General features: G+C 35.3%; 1 protein-coding gene across 3 annotated transcripts in view; it reads left to right on the forward strand.

Moving 5' to 3' along the window:
- GABRA2 (gamma-aminobutyric acid type A receptor subunit alpha2) overlaps positions 1-17,037 on the forward strand; it is a 118,099-nt gene that overhangs the window by 61,430 nt on the left and 39,632 nt on the right. For all 3 annotated transcript variants that reach the window (XM_044912724.1, XM_044912723.1, XM_044912725.1), the window contains exons 4-7: positions 5,948-6,168; positions 8,834-8,916; positions 14,228-14,371; positions 15,392-15,544. In XM_044912724.1, coding sequence (XP_044768659.1) covers positions 5,948-6,168; positions 8,834-8,916; positions 14,228-14,371; positions 15,392-15,544 — 601 coding nt within the window. The remainder of the gene's footprint in view (positions 1-5,947; positions 6,169-8,833; positions 8,917-14,227; positions 14,372-15,391; positions 15,545-17,037) is intronic.

Below are 17,037 nucleotides of genomic sequence, written 5' to 3' on the forward strand. Positions count from 1 at the left end.
TTCTTAAGTACTTTAAAATAATAACAAAGATCTGATTCTAAATTTATATTTTAATACTCATTTTGATAATTTGTAAATGAAAAAGATATAAATTCAAATTTAAAAAATGCATCATTGGCTATTGGTTACTGAACCATCATGCTAATTTTTAAAAACTCATCCACCAATTCTAGATGCTTCTCACGTTCTGAATGTTTAGTTTTTAAAACAACTTGCCATTTGCAATGGCCTTATGCCACAGTAACCAGTATTTCAAGGTACAATATGTGCTTAAGATGAATGTCATCATTAAGAAACAGTGGTTATAAATTCATATTTTAAATAGCCTCATTGATAATTATAAATTTGCTTTGCAGATTTCTTTTTAGACTTGATTAGTTCACCATTCTTTATGTGGCTAATGAAGACCTCATGTTAGGCGTAGAACTGATATTCCTTGTTTGCTGTTGTTGTCCACTTGCGCTTGTGTAATGATTAGTGTTTTCTTCAATCCATGCTGTCATTTCACAATGATCTTTTGAAGCCATTTATCTGTGTTAGAGTTAGTTTAATCAAAACTAAATACTATAACTTGCAAATTCACCTGATTCCAAATCACGAAACACTGAGAGCAAATGGAGGAGACATCACTTGACCATTCCTGTTGTGTCTTCTTCTCTTCCCATAGAATGGCTTACCTATATGACCAGCATTGACTTATGGGCAGAGTGAGAGAGCCAATATCATTCTTTTTCTTTTTTTAAGATCTTATTTATTTATTTGACAGAGAGAGACACAGCGAGAGAGGGAACACAAGCAGGGGGAGTGGGAGAGGGAGAAGCAGGCTTCCCGCGGAGCAGGGAGCCCGATGCGGGGCTCGATCCCAGCACCCCGGGATCATGACCTGAGCCGAAGGCAGACGCTTAACTACTGAGCCACCCAGGCGCCCCGCCAATATCATTCTTTATATTATCTATTAACAAAGCTTCACTTCTTATATTTAGATGAGAATTCTATTTAAAGATAAAGATTCTATATTTTCTTCTTACAGCTAAAAGGATGTACATACCACACTTTGTAAACCAGTGCTCTAAGCTGAATATCCTGTTTGTGCTTGCAGTCTCTCTCTTCATTTAGCTACAATACAGTTGATTACAGTTATATTTACTGACTTAAAACCAACCTGTCCCCCTGATATTAGACCCGTGTAACTTTCATTAGAGTCACATGATGAAGTAAGGTTTCATATGTTCTCAAACTCTTTATTCATTCACAAAAATCTTTAATTTTCTCTTACGAGGGCTAGTGTGAAAGGTTGCAGTCATGGCCCCCATTCTTTACCCCTTTTTATATCCACATCTTTTTCCATTTAACTATATAATGCCCTTCCACTGAGAGTGGGGTGACTTGCTATAATACTTGTCACTAAATTCAACCATGTGACTTGCTTTGGCCAGTGGGACGTTAACAGACATTATACAAGTGATGACTTGAAATGCCACTAGGGTTTGTTCTTTGGTACTTCTGCCATTGTCATGAGAAAGATAAGCCCAGGGTAGCCTTGTGGTCCCTGGTGGAGAATAAGAGGCACATGGAGCAGAGCTGAGTTGCCCCAGTGGTCCTACACAATGGCAGCCTAAACCAGCCAATGGTCAGTTAACCCACAGATGCACGAGCGAGAACTGCTAAGGTCAACAGAGTCCAGGTGAGATCACCTGACCCCCAGTCTTCTGGGGTAATAATAAATGGTTGCTGTTAAAAGCTACTTCATTTTAGGTGTTTTTTTACACAGCAATATCTAAATGATATTAACTAGTTTCTAGGTTTTACTGGTTAAACTCTGATTTCCCTTAATGCCATTTACAACCTCAGGAGTAGGGAGAGTACTTTAACTTCCCCATTTGTACCTTCTGTTCACTCTTTGACCCATTGCATTCTGCCCTCTGAACTCTCTTTTCTAAACTAAGCTCAAGATCTTTCAGCACTGTTTGACACTGTTTATTTCTACATGCTTCTTAAATTTTCTTTTTTCTTAGTTTGGTATTTTTCTTTCCTGCTACTCTGTGTGTGTGTGTATTTGTGTTCTTCAGTGGTTCATTTTCTTTAATTTTCTAGAGTTTTTTCTTCTTTATTTTCATAAGTTAATCATGACATCTATACAAGTGATCCCTTCTATATTCATAATTTTAATTGTCACTGCTAAAAACAATATAGCCTGGGGATATGTCCGATATATTAGTGATCAAGTTAAATGTAAATGGACTGAATTACTATTATCTCCAAAGCTGTTTTTAATAAATTGGAAATGGTATCTTCAGAACATAGTCTCTTATTAAAACACAGTAAAATTAAACATCAATGACAAAAACATAATTAAGGAAACCAACATACTTGGAAATACAAAAACACTTCACAGTATTTCCTACATAAAGAAAAAGAAAAGTCATATGGGAATTAAAAATTGTCTTTGACTGAATAATCCTGAAAATACTATTAATTATACTTATTATATAGCTGTAGTAATCATGACTTTGGAATTAATGCAGGGATAGATAAACAATAGAAAAGAAGAGAAATCTCAGAAACATGTCCATACCTATATGGACACTATATTAATGAGAGAAATGCCATTACAAATCTGTGGAGAAAGATGAATCAGTCAATAAATGGTAGTAGAAAGTTGTTTTTCCATTTGAAAACAAACAAAAAAATAACATTGAATCTTTATCTCATGGAATACATAATAATTCCATGACCTAAAGATGTTAAAAAGCTGAACTTTTACATCTTTAGAAGAAATGTACAGGGATATATTTATGATATTTGCATACCTTTATAATCTTTATTATAATTCTTACTGAGTAGTATATTTAATAAAATATTTATGTGTAGAAAATGTAAATAATTTCTATAACTCAATAAGAAAAAGACAATCTAAAAGGAAACTGAGTACATGAAATAAACAGACTCTTCATAAAAAAGTTGAGTGTTTAATAAATTTATGAAAATGTGCTGAATTTCACTAGTCAATAGAGAAATCCAAATGGTAGCAGTATCAGCCATTTCACACTAATCATAATGGCTAAAATGAAATATTCTATTTATATCAAGTTGTAGAGAAACAAGAGAGTTCATGTGTATAGACCTCTAGGATTTCAATTTGAAAATATCTTGTTACGTTGAGGATGTACATATAATACATTCCGGTAATCCCACTTGTAGATTTACTCTAGAGCAGTGGTGGGCATACCGTGGTCCATGGGCCAAATCCTATCAGTTACCTATTTTTATGGGAATACAGCCACTCTGACTCATTTATGTATCATCGGTGAAGGCTTTCACACTACAGTAGCAAAGTTGGGTGGTTGTGATACCACACGATCTGTAAAGCCTACAGTGTTTACTAATTGACCCCTTGTGGAGAAAGTTTGCTCTGGTTTAGAGTAACTCTTAGGTCTTTGCCCTAAAAGTGTAGTATAATAATGCTTATAGCAGTATTGCTTGCCATAGTGACAGATTGGAAGTAGAAAAAAAATTAAGAACATAAAAAAGGATGAATGTTGTGAAATATTCTTAAAAGATAATGCTATGTAGCGATGAAAATGAATCAAAGTACTAGATAGATTGCCATGAATGAATTGTAATAATGTAACTAAAAAAGTCAGGGTCAGGAAAGTATATATACTATGTGATACCATTTACATAAATGTTGAAAATGTGATCTAGAAACACATATATTTATGCAGTAAATATTTAAGCACATGTATGGGAATGATAAACACCAAATCCAAGATAATTATTTTCCCGGAGAGTTAGGGGAATATGATTGAGGAGGAATAAATGAGAGAGAAGGTTTCAGTAATATTTGTGATGGCATTTCTACTGGTAATTGTTCCAAGATGTTTATGATAGTCTTTATATTCTCATACATGTCCGAAAACTATCTAAGATAATACACAAATGAAAGCCACGGTGCCTTTTGTGAAGATTTGCAGGCTTGTCTGGAGACAGAGGAACAAACATAAAATTGCAGCATGATATCTTATAGTAATAGAAGGCTTTACGAGTAATGCAGATACACAGACATCTGGCTGTGTATTTTCTGGATGTTCGAAGGACTGGGAGTGTGATTGTGAGTAGTTCCTGACTCAGGCAGGCAGGAAACTTACTTTAGGTAAGAAATGGTAAGAAGTGGAGATTGTTCAAATTGCTTACAACACAATGTGAGTGCCTGGTTGGAGTGGATGGGGAAGAAAAAGGCACAGATCATTCTCGATAGGTTGACAGACACACTTGGGACACCATGGATGTTCAGAAACAGGGTTCCTGAAAACACTTTTTCAAAAGAACTCGCCTGAAACTTCCTGTTTATAAACCTTGCGTATCTCCTATGGGGTAAGTCTGCAGGAAATGATTGCCTTAGCAACAGCTTCTGAAACAGATAAAACCTATCATAATTTTATAGAAATGGAACATTTGAGTTTGATGTTTTATCAAAAGTTGTAAAATGCATTCAATTTTCCTGGACAAATAAATGTCTTATGGATTCAGATTAGGCTTGGATTTGAGGGAACCATAGTTGGAAAGAAACACTTGCATAAAAACTTAGATAGTGAAGACTTATCTCTTAATCTAGATGTTTTTTAAAAACTGTGTTATATCTATAAGGAATTAAACATTTTAAAATAGGACTAAACCACTGAGAGTGTGTCAATTCAATCATGAAGTTGTCTCCTAAGGATCAGGGACACAGCCCCGAGCCATTGCTTATTTCCTGTTCATATGTCATGGCTTATGGCTGATACTCTCTTCATCGATTCTTTTTGAGAGATCACTGGAATCGTTTACTTAATTAAAGTTTGTACAAATAATTTGATATTTTCATAAGCATATGGCCTTTTTAATCTGTCCTTTTTTATATGCATAATTTTAGTTGAATGAAATTGCCATTTGTTACGGTGTTATTTCAAATGTGATGACTGTGGCTTTGGGCTCAAAGGAAAGTTTCTGAATTCCCATTCTCAGGTGTGTAATTGAATATTTTGGTGATCTATCATGTGAGTGCACAAACACACATTGACAAAAATTTTAATATCGAATAGATTGTCAGTATTAATCACAATTGTGAATTGTACCTCTTGTCTAAAATGTATACATTCTCTTCTAAGACAGAAAGAGAGGGAGAGGAAAGCAGGGAGCAGGGGAATGAGAAAGAGAGGGTGAGAAAGAGATATTGATTGATTAAGCTACCTTAAAGTGTTGGACAATGGTAATATAGGAATGGACCACTAGCTCATCTGTATGAATATTTAAAAGTACATTTTAACCTGAGGGCATTTACTTGCAAAATATTTGTATTTTAAGTATTACACTAACTTGTCTAAGTATTTTTATTACAACTAATTTAATAAAATAAATTTTATTGAAATTATCATCCCCTAATACATTCTTGCTAGCAATATGGTATCTCACCATTTTTTAGGATTGAAAAAGAAATATGATATTTTGTAGTTCCTTTGGCAACAGCAGATGATGACTCATACAGATTTGACAGTATGTTTAATAGCTGTTTCTTTTTTCCTTCTTTTTTTTGGCTACTGAGAAGGCTGCCTGCGTACTCTTTCTTGAGATAAACTACTTAGAACAATAACCAAGACCCTGCTCCCAAGCATGCTCCCCTTGTAAGTTATAGGATGCAGAAAAGCAGTTTAAGACCTTGTTCAATTGAAAGAAGTCAGAATAAAGTAGATTTATTCTTTTTTTTTCTAATATGTAGCTAACTGTGTAAACACATATGCTAATCTCATTGTAAGTGACAACCTTTATTGATAAATAATCTTTCAAAACTTACTTCTGTCAGTAATCTCTCTTTTTAAACTATTTTTATTATTATTTTTGTTGGAATTTTATAGTGACCTTGTATTTGAAACATTTATTATTTTCCAAAGAATTCTGTTTTATATTTCAGGAATATACAATTGATGTTTTCTTTCGACAAAAATGGAAAGATGAACGGTTAAAATTTAAAGGTCCTATGAACATTCTTCGACTTAACAATTTAATGGCTAGCAAAATCTGGACTCCTGATACCTTCTTTCACAATGGGAAAAAATCAGTAGCTCACAATATGACAATGCCAAATAAGCTTCTTCGAATCCAGGATGATGGGACTCTGCTGTACACAATGAGGTATGTTTTCAGGTTTGGTATGTTGCATTTAAATACTGAGAAATCCATGTATTAAACAACCAGCCAACCTAGCTGTCAAGTATTAGCACATATTGAACATTTTTATAACAGATTATTGAGGTACCCATAGCATGCTTTGTAAATCCCTGGATATTAAAATATGATAAAATAGGGGCGCCTGAGTGACTCAGTCAGTCAAGCATGTGACTCCTGATTTCTGCTCAGGTCATGATCTCAGGGCCTTGAGATTTAGCCCCGTGTTGGGCTTTGTGCTGGGTGTGGAGCCTGCTTGAGATTTTTCTCTCTCTCTCTCTCTCTCTCCCTCCCTCTGTCCCTCTCCCCCAACTCATGCAAATTTGTGCACATGCTCTCTCTCTCTCAAAAAAAAAAAAAATAGTGTTTATGAGATTGATTCTCATCTTAGTGTTAAAACTTAAGCATCTTAAGTTTTAAGAATTGATTGTTTTTGGCTATTTCTTTTTCACACTACTATTTTAATTAAGTACAGCTTGAATATCATGATTTAAAATGTCCTTTATACCATCATGTAATTTTATTTTTAATATTTCATCAGATATGCCATCAAAATTTTAAGTGATTTAAGCAAGGTTTTACTTAATATTTTGATCCTCCTTATAAAGTTAATCTAAAGAAAAAAAACTTTTTTTAAAGAGGTAGTTTTTATTTAATAAGGTTTACAAGTACCATAAGCATATGTATTAGATTGAACAATAATAATTGCCATTTTGTAAGTCAAATAGTATCATGTAGCATAAATTTCATATGATTCAACCTTTAAAAAATTATCTAAAGAAGGGCACCTGGTTGGCTCAGTCAGTTAGACATCTGACTTTGGCTCAGGTCATGATCTCAGGGTCCTGGGATGGAACCCAGTGTCAAGCTCCCAGCTTGGTGGGGAATCTGCTTCTCCCTCTCCCTCTGCCCTCCCTCACTCATGCTCTCTCTCTTTCTCTCTCAAATAAATAAATAAAATTTTTTTTAAAAATTAAAGAAATATACAGTTGCTGACTGTATATTTATATAGTGTAGCAACTATTCCATTTTAACTCTTCTCATGAATTAAGCTTTTAAAATAAGTTACATATATATATATATATATATGAAGGGGGTGGAAATCGGAGGGGGAGACAAACCATGAGAGACGATGGACTCTGAAAAACAAACTGAGGGTTCTAGAGGGGAGGGGGTGAGAGGATGGGTTAGCCTGGTGATGGGTATTAAAGAGGGCATGTATTGAATGGAGCACTGAGTGTTTTACACAAACAATGAATCATGGAACACTACATCAAAAACTAATGGTGTAATGTATGGTGATTAACATAACAATAAAAAATTAAAAAAAATAAGTTACTTATATAAGAAAGAAAACAATCACAAATCTAATAAAGTGATGTGTAATCTAAAATTTAAATGCTTAATAAAGGCTTTAAAGCATGGGTAACTTTTACCAGCATTAAATATAGATTAGACATGTGTTCTAGACATCTGATGTGTTATTATTTCATATGAAATGTTAGGTGGTGGGTTTCAGTTGTGTAAGTTATTTAAGAAGGGGCAAAAATACAATCTTGATCTTTAAAGAAAAAACTCTTGAGGATTCATTACTAAATGACCATTGCCTAAAATAAAAGTGCTAGCTATTCTTTGCCTCTCTCTCTGAATCTTACAATACAGATGCAGTATCCCGGTTGGTTTTACACTTTGAACATTCCTGTGGATTAAGACAATGATGGAAATTTTGGCTTTAAACAAAATGTTGGCAGAGAACACACAGTTTTGGAAAATATTGCATGGAGCTCTACTTACATACTATCTTAGAAGTATATAAGTTATAATTAAATTGTTGGCCACATTTGTTTTGCTCATCATAAGAGTCTTCTATAAGTTCAATTTAATACCATTTCTATCCATGGAATAATTGATGACTGTCTTTATAAAAAGTTTGCTATGATTAATCTTTTTTTTGCTATGATTTATCTTTAATGTGATCTTATAGATACAGAAAAAAATATTTATTTAACAATACATAACTTGTGTCCATAATTTAGCCAACATTCTAGTTTCAACAAGATATTTCTAAGAGGCACATCTATATATTATCTATATCTACTTCTATATTTAAATCCATGTACCTGTATACAGTATGTGATATTCATTCACAGTTGACATATTTTTGGAGGGAGTTCCTGTGAGCTAGTATTGAATTCTTATATCAGTTTTGCTATATGGTTGCTGATGACATGAAGGAGGAAAATAGCATTCTTTTCATGATAGAGATTTTTTTTTCCTCTAGGATTTCGAATGTTAATAGTGAAGTTAATGTGAAAATAGCCCTTCAAAAATGCGTATATAACTTCTTTTCTTCTTAATAAAAAAAACCAAACTTCTTCTTAACAAACCAGAGTTCCAAATGTTAAGTATATTTGTAAATAAATATTGTTATTTGAGCTCAATTTTGTATATGCTAATGTCTTTTGAAGGATCACCTAAATATGAAAGAACAAAAACATTTAAATGTGAATTAGACTAATACAATGCTATAATGAAGGTCCTACCTCATCCCTGATGCTGTTGAGAACAGTAAGGAGTGATTTATCCTGACTTATCAATTTACTTAAACAAAGGGTGAAATTTTTGCTTTTAGGCTTACGGTTCAAGCTGAATGCCCAATGCACTTGGAGGATTTTCCTATGGATGCCCATTCATGTCCTCTGAAATTTGGCAGCTGTAAGTATGGGGGTGAAGTTACGTATTTTGGGTCTGTAAAATCAAGGCATAGTCAGCAGCATTGCTTACCTGTGTAGTTTCTTCTAATATCATGGAATGCTTAATATTTGCCCAAAAAAAGATATAGAAGTAAAAGCCTTGCTGATTTCCCTCAAGGAACTAATTGGCTAGCCCTATCGCACTCTCAAATATCATTATATTTTAATCATGATGTTTAAATTATCACTTAACTTTACTGCTAATAAAGAACATCATGTGTTTTTGTACATGGGGAAAGGTAGTCCAGGAGCTCCTTGTGAAGGCCAAGACCATGTCATTCACCTTCTTTTCCAAGGCTAGCACCTTAAAAATGCAAAATACATTTTTTTTTTTTTGTAACCAAGAATGAACTGTAAAGGATAGATGGTATTGTTTATTAAGGTAGTAATCAGCCTGTTGCAAATGGTAGGCACAGAAGCTGGCTCTGTGCAATTATTTTCCTACTTTCCAACTAATGGAAGGGCTTTTTTTTTTTAATTTCTTAAAATAAATTTTAAGGAGATGATGTAACTGGACTGCTATGTGCAGGCATCTTCTGCTTACATAAAATATTTCAGAAAAGGCTCTGTGCATTTGACTATTCTCTAGGTCACTGAGGTTATATCTTGTATGTCAAGCAGAAGCGTTCACTCTCCCGGAATAATTGAAAAGAGGGGAGGTCAAATCATCTCCGTAGGCCCACACTTAGGGCAAGTTCACAATAAATTCACGGACACAGCTACAGCAGCTTCTCTCTGGTGTTAGCTTGTCCCATCACCTGACCTTTTCAGAAACCTTGCTCTTTCTGGTATCACCATCTCTATCCATTCGGGGCACCTTTTGACTTTTCATTCACGTGAACAGAAATGCCGTTCCCGGGCGCCTGGGTGGCTCAGTTGGTTGGGCGACTGCCTTCGGCTCAGGTCATGATCCTGGAGTCCCAGGATCGAGTCCCGCATCGGGCTCCCTGCTCCGCGGGGAGTCTGCTTCTCCCTCTGACTCTCCCCCCTCTCATGTGCTCTCTCTCTCTCATTCTCTCTCTCAAATAAATAAATAAAATCTTTAAAAAAAAAAAAAGAAATGCCGTTCCCTCACCTGGTTAAAAATGTGTATGATTGAATAGGTGCCCTCACCCCACAGACTGGTATCAAGTGAAAGAAAATAAGAATGATGGCTAAGATGAATGCAAACTCCTCTAATTATTTGATGACCATAGTTTTGTGGAATGAGAAGTTCAATCTTGTTGGTTCTGTTCATTCTTACAAAAGGTATCAGCCCTCTATTTTCTTTGAGAATCTCTTCTTTGTTTAACTACAAAACCTTCTTTTATTGTCATGGGAGCCATCACTTCAATACTGGCATTTTTCCCAAAATTATTTAACATAGTCAGTCATGTTATATGACGTAAACATGATGCGGAAAAAACTACAGCAGATGCAGCAGAGAAAAACTCATTTGCATTACATAAATGGCATTAAAGAGAAAATTGAAAAGCCTTGATAACCGACGAAAGGATTTATTCAAAATGCAGTAATGGTATAAAAAGGAAAGGGATTTTTCACTGGACAAGTTAGTGCCATTAAGGCGCCAAATATAAATGATGTGATGTCTTAATTCTGAATATGAAATAAATATGCCTGAAAATATTTTAAATAAAATTTAAAAATCCCTTGTAGTGTATCTACAGGACAGTGAAATACCGCATGCGTGACTTTCTGTATCTGGAAGTGATATGGACAACATGCAAAGTTTATTGTTAGGCATTCTCTAAGTAATTGCTTTTTATTTCATTTTCTTCATGTTTATTTTCTGGCACACTGAATAAACAATTTGATTTGTATATTCTTTTATTTATCCTTGCCAGTAGTAAGTGGCTGATACGTGTTTAAAAGTATGGACTTTAAGGGCCACCTGGGTGGCGCAGTCGGTTAAGTGTCTGACTTGATTTCAGCTCAGGGTCTTGAGATCAAGCCCTGCCTCAGGGCTCCTCACAGAGCATGGAGCCTGCTTGAGATTCTCTCTCTCTCCCCTTGCCCCCACCCCCGTTCATTCTCTCTATCAAAAAAACAAAAACAAAACAAAAAAGTATGGGCATTAAGCATGGTAAAATAGATTAACAAGCCAATCCAAGCCTTAAAATGTTGGCCCAGCAGATTTTGGCAGAAGCAGCCATGGCTTTTTCTTCTAGTCTTTTATTCCTCTCTTGCTTGAAAGCCGCCTAAAATGATAGAATTTCTGGAAATTTATCATTGTTCTTTTTTTTTTTTAAGATTTTATTTATTTGCGAGAGAGAGAATGAGAGACAGAGAGCATGAGAGGGAGGAGGGTCAGAGGGAGAAGCAGACTCCCTGCTGAGCAGGGAGCCCGATGTGGGACTCGATCCCGGGACTCCAGGATCATGACCTGAGCAGAAGGCAGTTGCTCAACCAACTGAGCCACCCAGGCGCCCAATTTATCATTGTTCTTAAAGAAGCATCTTTTGTATAAGTTTATAATTTTGAATTCATTTTTGTTTTGCTTTATTTCTGTTGCCTCACATCTTCATATATTTTCTTGCTGTTTAACATGATTTAAAAGTTCCTAAAAGGGAGTCTGGATGTATTCTGTACATTAGTCCAAAAGAAATTGTAAATCATCTTTTGGGATGAAAATTAGTAATTAAAAATGATTTGGAGATTTTTTTCTGGTTACCAAATACTAAGAATCAGTCAGTATGCATTTGATGTTTAATGCAGATTATGATTCAAAAATGGGTTATTTAACAAAATTAAATTATTCAATGAAAATTTAATTTAGAGATGGAATTTATAGTGAAATTTGTAAAACAAACTATCTTTCTCTCCTTTATACTTTACTGAAAAACACTGCAGTGGTCTCTTGGTTTATATGTGTGTTGGTAGATCAGGAGTGCTTCTAAGCTGCATGACTTTCTGCTGTGTCTTCTCTTACTAGACTCAAAATCTAAAAAACATATTCTCATCTAACTAATGAAATGCTGTAATTGCTTTTTCATAAAAGACATGGGGAGTATCAGTCACCTTCTTTAGCATATTCTTGGGCTCCTGTGCAGATTTCCAACTTCCATAAAAGTAAATAACATAATTAAAATATTATGAGTTTATTGATTAGCAAAAACAAACTGAGAACTTTTTCTGGGTGACAGGCTCTGTGCCAGGTGCAAGCAGTGTAGATATGGACAAGATAGAGTCCCTGCCCCTCAGTGTCTCACTAGTTTCTTAAAAATGTCACTGCATTTGTAGGGTTCCATTTTCTTTTCTTTATGTTTAAAAATAAACATCAAATTTAAAAAGTGGAATCATTATACTTAAGAAAAGTTCATAATTTTGTTAATATTCACAAGTACTAATGTGTATTCATAGAAAAAAAAAAACACAAGCCACTTGATAATGTGCAAATGGATTGCTAGGTATCCATATTACTAATCTCCCTTATTTAATCATAGCAGCAGAATCATCAATGATTAAATAATTGAAATTAATACAAATTTAGACCTTAGAGTAACTAGAATTCATTCATATGCAAACTATAGGAATATATCTGCTATTAAAAAATATATATATATACACACACATATATAAAGATACACATCTACGTATTTTTAGAGTCCTATTTTCAAAAATTGTTTCACAGAATATAATTTAATTATGGATATAGATGAATATGTGTATAATGAAAACAGTATTTCACTGATATGAACATTTAGTAGTAACATGCAGAAACCAGACAACACTGTAGTATATCATTAAAAGACCACACAACAGGGCGCCTGGGTGGTTCAGTCGGTTGAGCGACTGCCTTCGGCTCAGGTCATGATCCCGGGGTCCTGCGATCGAGTCCCACATCGGGCTCCCTGCTCTGCGGGGAGCCTGCTTCTCCCTCTCCCACTCCCCCTGCTTGTGTTCCCTCTCTCGCTGTGTCTCTCTCTGTCAAATAAATAAATAAAAAAAATCTTTAAAAAAAAAAAAAGACCACACAACAAATAAGACACAAACTCATAAACATTCACTTTATTGTGACTGATGCTTAAGTGTGAATTGGTCTGTGGTCCGTAGACCTTGGATCAAGGTAAGTAGCAGGGCCACCACAGAACAACATTATCAAACTAGAAAACTTGGCGGGTAAATGAACTTTCCAGAGTCCCGGAGATCTAGGGGCAGAGATATCGCTGGGGACATCTAGTCCTTTCTGTCTTTCGATTGAGAATGTAACTGTGATGTTGAGTTTTGCTCAAGAACCAGGAGTAACTAATGCTTTTAAACATTCCCGTGAGCAAAAGTAAGGTCAGTAATATAGCAGGAATTGTCTGTTAATTCAGCTGTGGAGAGACTTCCCACATGGAGAGGTCAGCTGTTTCCCACTGGGACAGCCATAAAGGAAATGCCAGAGCCAGAGAATGGCTAAGACAAGATATGTTGCCTGCCCTCCAGGGCTAGAATTACCTAACTTCTGCTAAGTTCTACATCTTTGGCCAGATAAATCAGAACGTTATACCTGGTCTGTATGTGTTTTGTCTCCTGTCAGTCCATAACTGGGATGCTGTGAAAGTATAGTCCAGTGAAGTCTGTGTGCATTAATTTTAAAACGAACATGTTTTAAGGAGTATTTATGTCTTGATGAAACTATAGCATTCTGATTTATTTTACATGTTCTGCAATAATTAGTTCTCATTCTTATAATGGAATGCATTGTATCATGATTGCTGTCATTTAATTCTTAACTAGGTGAAGTTTTTGAAGAAAAACTTACAAAATGAACTACAAAAATAGCACTTAAAATAGATACAATGCATTTCATCAGTATTCTCATATGATAATAAATTACTTTTATGTCCAAAGAGTGATATCATTTTGAATTATAAATGTTATTTCATGAATGATTGCTATTTCCAAATAAACAATTTAAGTGGGCTTTAGGCGTTTATAACCTGTGTACTACAATGTCTTCATCTACTACCTTGGAACTATGGAGGACATTTTAACCATCTCAGGGCCCAGTGATTTTTGCAGACTCCGAAGAGAAATTTTCTGTTCACTTCTCAAAGTAGTTGCAATGGAAATACTTTATGGTCATGATTTTCTCTCTTGGTCCACTTCACACTCTTCATATTGAAAATTGCAGATTTCAAAGATATTTTTTACTCTACAAAATATGATCTGTAAATATCAATTTTTATAATAAATAGTGATTCTATGCAATATATAACCTTTGATGTTGCAATTTATTGATGGTTCTTACTAAAGTGCTTGAGTTTTTTTTTTCTGACTTCCTACAGATGCATATACAACCTCAGAAGTCACTTATATTTGGACTTACAATGCATCTGATTCAGTACAAGTTGCTCCCGATGGTTCCAGGTTAAATCAGTATGATCTGCTGGGCCAATCAATTGGAAAGGAAACAATTAAATCCAGTACAGGTTAGTAAAATGATTCTTAAACTAGTTTCTAAGAAAATTGATGGGTTGAAGTCACTGAAATATGTTAGTTTGCTTAAAAAGTTTTGTTCTTGGGGTCCAGGAACTAGCAGCATAGATTGTAGGAGCTTTTTACATATTTACAGTGTCAGACCTGACCCCTTACTAAGTCAAAATCTGCATTTTAACAAGATTCTAAGGAGGTTTGCAGAAAGTTTGAGAAACGCTGGTCTAAAATATACTGTCAATTCAAAAATGTGTGACTTTGCAGACAAGCCAATTTTATCTTCAAACAGTGTCACAGTTTTCCTAGTTTTCTAATTCTTTTCCTCCTATTCTGGATAATTTGTGACTATTCAACTCTTGATTTATGGATCATTACTACTGGCCTGTGTGGGAAAGCTGATGCCCTTTCTAAGGGCCACAGCCGCCATGTTGAACTATCGAGTTTACCTCTGGCAGATGTAACCCCAGATAGCAGAAAGGAAAGTAACTCTTAGGATCGGATAGAAATGACGGCAGTAAATTAGAGTCGACATACAACATTGAGAGATTCAGAATTGGTGACAGGGTCAAAGGTGGAAAATTTGGGCCAAAAGCCTGACCCAATCTTAGAGATGTGGCCAAAGACTGACACTTTAAAAAGCCAGAGAGTTAGAACAATCAAAGCAGAGACCTAAAATTGGTACCAGTAAGGATGAGAGACCTGAGCAAGTAAGATAATTCATGGTCAGAGAGCATTGCGAATCCTGTATCTCCTTGGTCAGTAGGCATGACCTGGAGAGAAAAACAAATGTTGTACCTTGGACATGTAGTGCAAGTTTCTTGGTAGTATTAAAATTCTCTTTTAAATATTCTTGCTATGTTAAAGAGGCATTTAAAGGCTTATGCATTTCATGTTGTATATGTGATAATTTTTTTTTTTTTAATCAGGGACTGTTCCTTCTCAAATCTGTTCCATTTCTAAAATGTTCAAACTATTGACTATTACAGTTCCTTAAGCTTCTTAAATTTTTCTTCTAGGTGAATATACCGTAATGACAGCTCATTTCCACTTGAAAAGAAAAATTGGGTATTTTGTGATTCAGACATATCTGCCTTGCATCATGACTGTCATTCTCTCCCAAGTGTCATTCTGGCTTAACAGAGAATCTGTGCCTGCAAGAACTGTGTTCGGTGAGTGAATAGCTACACACTCTCTTGTGTAGCACATTATGTTTTGTAGCATACTTTCAAAAGCATTCTCTCTCTTGATACACCAGTAATTTGTGGTGTGTGGGGCAGGGCATATTGGCTCCACCTTATAGATGAAGAAGCTGAGGCTCAGAGAGGCAAAATACAGAGTCAGTGCCACATTATTAATAAGAGATATAAACACTACTCAGATCTTCTGGAAATACATTCAGTCTTCTTTCTGTTTTGCTCCTCTTTTCATTTTGCTTTCCACCATTTGTCTTCATGTTAGTATAAGGAGAATATTCTTAGAGGTTTTGAGTTGGAGTATAAAAGTACCATATTTCAGGGCGCCTGGGTGGCTCAGTTGGTTAAGCGACTGCCTTCGGCTCAGGTCATGATCCTGGAGTCCCGGGATCGAGTCCTGCATCAGGCTCCCTTCTCGGCAGGGAGTCTGCTTCTCCCTCTCCCGTTACCCCCTCTTGTGCTCTCTCTCTCTCTCAAATAAATAAATAAAATCTTAAAAAAAAAAAGTACCATATTTCTAGACTTTCCATGGTTTTTTTTTGCTTTGTTTTGTTTTTAGATGGACAAAGATGATATTTGTATTTTAGGTTAGAGAGAGAAAGGGAAGAAGAGAAATAGACCCCTCATTCACTAGCACTAGTGTGTTTAATAACAAAGTTAATTCTCTTGATTCAAACCATGCAGGGGGCGGGATTCAGCTTCTTCCTCAGCCCCTCCCCCCCCTGCTCTCTCTCATGCACTCTCTCTCTCATAAATAAATAAAATCTTAAAAGAAAAAAAATACACCATGCAGGGGAATGACTGCATTTCAGATGAATGGACTAGGCTGAGCACATTTTGTGCAAAGCAGATTGTCTTTTTGTGTTTGGTACCCTCATTCATTTAGGTGAGTTTTATTGAGAATCCAGTCTGTTGGATATTGCACCAAGCCCTAGAGCTCAAATACATGTAAAATATAGTCCTTACATTCAAGAAGTTAAGTATAGTGGAGGGCAACAGAATAGGCAGAAAAGATAATGGCAACACAGATTAATGGGTTATACAAGAGGTACATACAAGTTGTTACAAGATAACAAGAGAACTGATTAAGTAGCTTAGTTAACATTTGAGCTAAGTCTCTTTCTTTTTTTTTTTTTTTATTTTAATTCCAGTGTATTCAACATACAGTGTTATTAGTTTCAGGTATACAATATAGTGATTTAACAATTCTATACATTACTCAGTGATCATCATGATAAGTGTCCTCTTAATCCCCTTCACCTATTTCACCCCACACCCACCCAACTCCCCTCTGAAATGCTTTATTTTAAATGAGTAACTTCAGTTAAAGTTATTGGGCTAAGGTTTGAAGGATGAGTGGGAGTTTCTCAGACAGATGAGATGGGGTAAAAATCCTAGCCTAAAGAATCGATTGTGCAATAACATCAAAGGATGAAAGCACTTAGTGTGTTCAGGACAGTGAGCTGTTT

Source organism: Neomonachus schauinslandi, chromosome 2, assembly GCF_002201575.2.
Source record: "Neomonachus schauinslandi chromosome 2, ASM220157v2, whole genome shotgun sequence".
Classification (NCBI taxonomy): domain Eukaryota; kingdom Metazoa; phylum Chordata; class Mammalia; order Carnivora; family Phocidae; genus Neomonachus; species Neomonachus schauinslandi.